A 6,162-nucleotide genomic window follows, 5' to 3' on the forward strand; every position below is an offset into this window, starting at 1 on the left:
TGAGGCGGAACGGGTTGTCATGGCGGCGGACGGAGATTGAGGCGGGACGGGTTGTCATGGCGGCGGAGGCGGAGGCTGAGGACGGGCCGGAATGGGACCAGTTCTTCTCGGACTGCGCGCCGCCGCCTAACGCGGCCGCCTCGGTGCGGGCGCTGGGCGAGTTCGCGGCGCAGCATGCGGAGCAGAGCAGGCGGCTGGTGCTGGTCACCTCGGGGGGAACTAAGGTGCCGCTGGAGTCGCGCACCGTGCGCTACCTCGACAACTTCAGCAGCGGCTGGCGAGGCGCCGTGTCCGCCGAGCACTTCCTCCAGCTCGGCTACGCCGTGGTCTTCCTGCACCGGCAGCGCTCCCTCTTCCCCTTCTCCCGCCGCTACTCGGGCCTCAACCTGCTGGACGCTCTGAAGGCCGTGCTCGACGCCGGCACCGGCTGCTGGAGGGTGGAGGCTGACCAGGCCGCGCTGCCCGGCATCGTGCCAACGCTGCAGCGCTACGCCGCCGTCAGGGAGGCCGGACTCCTCCTGCCCCTCGAGTTCAGCACCTTGTCCGACTACCTGTACCTGCTCAGGGCGGCTGCCCAGGCCCTCCACCACAACGGTAGGCTAACATCATCCACAAGGATGGAGCGCAGAAGGTTAAGGGGGGACTTGATAGAGGTCTTTAAAATGATGAGAGGGATAGACAGAGTTGATGTGGACAAGCTTTTCCCACTGAGATAATGCATTTCGTTGTCTCTGTACTGTACACTGACAATGACAATTAAAATTGAATCTGAATCTGAGTAGGGAAGGTTCAAACAAGAGGACATGACTTGAGAATTAAGGGACAGAAGTTTAGGGGTAACATGAGGGGGGATCTTCTTTACTCAGAGAGTGGTAGCTGTGTGGAATGAGCTTCCAGTGGAAGTGGTGGAGACGGGTTCGATTTTATCATTTAAAAATAAATTGGATAGTTATATGGACGGGAAAGGAATGGAGGGTTATGGTCTGAGTGCACGTAGATGGGACTAGGGGAGAATAATTGTTCGGCACGGACTCGAAGGGCCGAGATGGCCTGTTTCCGTGCTGTAAATGTTATATGGTTATAAGGATACCCCCCCCAAAAAACGCTGCAGGAAGGAACTGCAGATGCTGGTTTAAACAGGAGAAGTAGACACAAAAAAGCTGGAATAACTCAGCGGAACGGGCAGCATCTCTGGACAGAAGGAATAGGTGACGTTTAGGGTCGAGACCCTTCTTCACGTCTGACCCCCGGAGTTACTCCAGCCTTTTGTGTCTATAAACTCTGAACATTCATGATCTGTTTATCAGTTTATCAGTTTATTTATGCATGTGTGTATTTACGTATATAATGGTCCATGGACACATTGATCGAAGGGCCGAATGGCCTACTCCTGCACCTATTTTCTATGTTTCTATGTTTTGTAGTCAATGCCTACTATGTTCTGTTGTGCTGAAGCAAAGCAAGAATTTAATTGTCCTATCAGGGACACATGACAATAAACTCTTTTGACGACTTGACTATATCCTCATGTCTGAAGAAGGGTCTCGACCCCAAATGTCACCCCATTCCTTCTCTCTAGAGATGCTGCCTGTCCCGCTGAGTTGCTCCAGCTTTTTGTGTCTATCCCCAAAAAAGCTGCAGTGGCTCTGCGGATTAACTATCTTTGATCGGACTTTACTGGCTTTATCTTGCACTAAACGTTAATTCCATGATCATGCATTTTCAGTGTAAACCTGCATCTGCAGTTCCTTGTGAATCTTCTTGTTTGTGGCGTGCACAAGCTAAAGTTGTAAGTCAACTTGTTCTATTTGTTTGTGTACGCCGGGTTGATTGCATTGGCCGAAACAGGGTGGACCATGTGAAGGTTGCAATCTCCCACCCCGCTCCTTGGGAATGATGTGTAGGAAAGAACTGTGGATGCTAGTTTACACTGAAGATGTAAACTGAAGATGCTGGTTTAAAGTGAAGATAGAAAGTTCAAAATAAGTCATAGGAGCAGAATTAGGCTATTCAATCCATCGAGTCTATTCCGCTTTTCAATCATGGCTGATCGTTCCCTCTCAATCCCTTATCATATATCTTTGGTGTAAATTAGATCCACAGTTCCTTCCTACACACCATTCGCAAGAAACTGCAAATGGTGGTTTAAACCGATGATAGACACAAAGTGCTGGAATAACTCAGCGGGTCAGGCGGCATCGCTGGAGAAAAGGAATAGGTAACGATTTGGGTCGAGATCCTTCTTCAGACCAAGAGCCACTATATATGTATATATGTACGAGTCTGAAGAAGGGCTCTGACTTAAAACATCACCTATCCTTTTCGGCAGAGATGCTGTCTGACCCATGGCGTTACTCCAGCTTTTTATTTGTTTCTATCTTCAGTTTCAACCAGCATCTGCAGTTCCTGCCTACACATCATTCACAAGGAACTGCAGATGCTGGTTTACACCGAGGATACATGATAAGGGAATAATGTTTAGTGCAAGATAAAGCCAGTAAAGTCCGATCAAAAATAGTCTGAAGGTCACCAATGAGGAAGATAGTAGTTCAGGACAACTAGTTGTGGTACACACAAAATGCTGGAGTAACTCAGCGGGACAGGCAGCATCTCTGGAGAAAGAATGGGTGACATTTCGGGTCGAGACCCTTCTTCAGGCTGATGTCAGGGGAGGGGGCGGTACAAAGATAGAATGTAGGCGGAGACATTCTAGTTGTGCAAGAAGGAAGATAGACACAAAACGCTGGAGTAACTTCTTCTTCTTTCGTGTGGCGTGCACAGCCTAAAGTTGTTGGACAACTTGTTCTATTTGATCTTCCGTTTGTGCACGTCGAGTTGATTACATTAGTCAAAACAGGGCGGACCACGTGAAGGTTGCAATCTTCCACCCCGCTGGAGTAGCTCAGGGAGTCAGACAGGTTCTCTGGAGCAAAGGAATGGGTGACATTTCAGGTCGAGACACCTAGAGTATTATATAAAGCATCATATGTTTATGAATAAAATAAGGACGTGCTGTTGGCAATAATATTCTTGTGATATCAGACCTGCAACGCTTTCATAGACCAGTTGATGACTCATTAAAACGGGTGGATATTAAGAGTGAAATAGCACTTAGTCTGGTCTAAAGTAGGTGATATTTGATGAGGTTTTTTGCAATTTCCAATTTGAATATGGATTATTGCATTCTACTTTTCATTTGATATGCATTACCACTGAAAGGACGTATTGCTGCACTAACAAGTGTTACATTAAAGCATTTTCACCAGCCAGATGTGATTAAAATTGTTATGTATTTCCTTTGATGTTGGTTCAGACTATGAGCTTCAATGAACTGATGCTGAAAATAAGGTGCTGAACAGAGAACAAATGTCAATAACTTGTGGGAGTTATTTAGTAGAATGAAGACTAATTTTCACAACTACTCTGCTGATATGCAGGTCAGGAGTATACTGGATAACCTGTGGTATGCCATTATTTTTTTTTATAGGACCAAAAGCCATGTTCTACCTCGCAGCAGCTGTGTCGGATTTCTTCATTCCCGCGTCAGAGATGCCCGAGCACAAAATTCAGTCGGGGGCTAACCCTCTGCAGGTGATGTGAGCGTCTGACTACATCTGATATAGTTAAGAGATTATGAATAGGAATGGTTCAATGGATTCTTTATTGTCATGTGTACCATGTACAGTCATCTACATTTTAGCAAGACTATCCCTGTACATAAGCACAATCACCCCAGTCAGTACAGCATGCACAGAACAGCCCACTGAGTCCATATGCAAGAGGCAAAATTCCTACACCTTGATAACATTGACAACTTGGATTGAATTTATACGAGTTTTCATTTCCAGTTGGACTACCTCTTAAGTTTAAGAAAAGATTAACACTGAGATGCAACAAACCATTTTCCGAAAAATATTGTAATGTAATGGAAGGCATGGACATTGAAACATCTTTCTTGTATTTTGTTTTAGCTAAGTATGCAAATGGTTCCCAAGATGCTGACTCCTCTAGTGAAGGACTGGGCTCCTCAAGCATTTGTCACATCCTTCAAGCTTGAGACGGATTCATCACAGCTGCTCGCTCGAGCTCGCAAAGCTTTAGCAACTTACAGACACCAGGTTGTTGTCGCCAATACACTTGAAACGCGGAGGGTGTACGTTCTCATCGTCACCGAGGACTCTCAGGTTGATATAAAACTTTCAGAGAACGAAGTGCAGCAACACCATGAAATTGAAGAGAAAATTGTGAAGCATTTGAGCGAATGCCACACTAATTTTATAGAAAAGAGCAAAAGTCCCACGTAAGTAGACGGGGGATGAGTTACCATGGAAAAGCTGTATGAAATAAAAAGCTGCTGAAGTTATGGAACTAGATAATGAAATCTTGTAAATGTGAACAATGTCATCTGGGCGACCAGGCGTTCTGCTTAATGTTTTTTTTAAAACAAATTTAAAATTAACGTGACCTAGGCTAACACTAAAAGCAATCAGAAGCCACGCTTAAGAAGTTCCGCCTGATAAAAAGCAACGTGGCATTTTATTGGTAAATAGGTGAAACTTTCCATGACTAAAGGGAACACAATATTGGTATTTTTATTACTAGAATGCGCCAGTATAATTGGATGGGATTAAAAATATTAATATAGTCGGTGAAACAATGGGTTAATAAGTTGTGAACTTGTCAGAATTTTATAGTATCAATACTCAAAACGCTAGAAATGTTGTAGATTTGCTGAATGCAATTGTATATTTTTGCAATTTAATTATTGTCATTACATATCACAGTTGTATTTAATTTGCATTCAGTTTAAATGGGTGAAATTAAAACATTCCTATCCATTCATTGCAATCTTTCCTCATCTTTGAGTTTTTAATGTTAGTTGAAGTGAGTGCACCAAGACAGATTGTTAAGATAGTACAGAGGAGGTATGGACTGGGGAGGGGGAGGAAGAATAACATTTTGTTTAGTATCCTTAATTCAACTTCAGCTCACTTGAAGCGTATCCATACAAGACAGCACAACCGTCCACAACTAACCATTGATTTAAAGATGCCATGTTGCTAAATTAATCTCCAAAACTCAACTTTTTAAAAGCACAAGTATAATTTTATTATGCCAAGTTCTGATGATTCTCAACTGGTGATATGCACTGGTTGAGATATATTAATCATCATTAGATACAGGTGAGGTGCTAGAAGACTGGAGGATGGTTAATGTTGTGCCTCTATTTAAGAAGGGCTTGGCTCTGGATAGACAGGCTGATTAGGGATAGTCAGCATTGTTTAATATGTGGGAGAACATGTATCACAAATCTGATTGGAGTTTTTGAAGTAACTAAAAACGTTGATGAGGGCAAAGCTGTAGCCATTGTCTATATGGTATTTGGTAGGGTGCTCTGGAAGGTTAGATCGCATGGGATCCAGGGAGAGCTGGCAGACTTGAAAGACTGGATGGAGGCCTGTGACTAGTGGTGCCAGGTTTTGCTGCTGTGGATTATGTCAAAGATTTGGGTGAGAATGTACAAGGCATGATTAATAGGTGTTTTCCAGATAACAAAAGTGGGTAGCATAGTAGATAGTGAAGATGGTTATCAAAATTTGCAGCAGGATCTTGATCGGTTGTACAGGTGGGCCGAGGAATGGTTAATGGAGTTTCATACAGATAAGTGTGAGGTGTTGTATTTTGGAAAGTCAGAGTATAGAGGTTGGGATGTTATGTTGCAGTTGTACAAGACATTGGAGCAATATGTTCCGTTTTAGTCACCCTGTTACAGGAAGGATGGAAGCTGGAAGAATGCAGAGAAGATTTACAAGAATGTTGCCAGGATTCAAAAGCCTGAGCTATGGTGGGTGGTTGAGCAGGCTAGGGCTTTATTCCTTGGAGGATGAGGGATGATCAAGATCATGAGGGAAAAGATGGGGTAAAAATGCACAGTCATTTACCCAGAGCAGCAGATCAAGAACTAGCGGACATAGGTTTAAGTTGAAAGAAGAACGTTTTTATAGGAACCCGAGGAGCAATTTTTTCCACAAAAGCTGGTGGGTATATGTAACGAGCTGCCAGCTGAGGCTGGTACTATCAACATTTTGGCAGTTACATGGATAGGAAAAGATTATAACGAGATGGGCCAAACACAGGCAAGTGGGACAAGTATAGAGGGGT

The 6,162-nt window shown here is 44.0% G+C and overlaps 1 protein-coding gene across 1 annotated transcript; it reads left to right on the top strand.

Annotated features, from left to right (window-relative positions):
- ppcs (phosphopantothenoylcysteine synthetase) lies at positions 1–4,846 on the top strand. Its single transcript, XM_055659110.1, has 3 exons — positions 1–594; positions 3,488–3,591; positions 3,972–4,846. Exons 1-3 carry the CDS (start codon positions 57–59, stop codon positions 4,302–4,304), a joined length of 975 nt encoding a protein of 324 aa, XP_055515085.1. The 5' UTR covers positions 1–56; the 3' UTR covers positions 4,305–4,846.
- The last annotated feature ends 1,316 nt before the right edge of the window (positions 4,847–6,162 follow it).

This window comes from Leucoraja erinacea, chromosome 30 (genome assembly GCF_028641065.1).
Source record: "Leucoraja erinacea ecotype New England chromosome 30, Leri_hhj_1, whole genome shotgun sequence".
NCBI lineage: Eukaryota > Metazoa > Chordata > Chondrichthyes > Rajiformes > Rajidae > Leucoraja > Leucoraja erinaceus.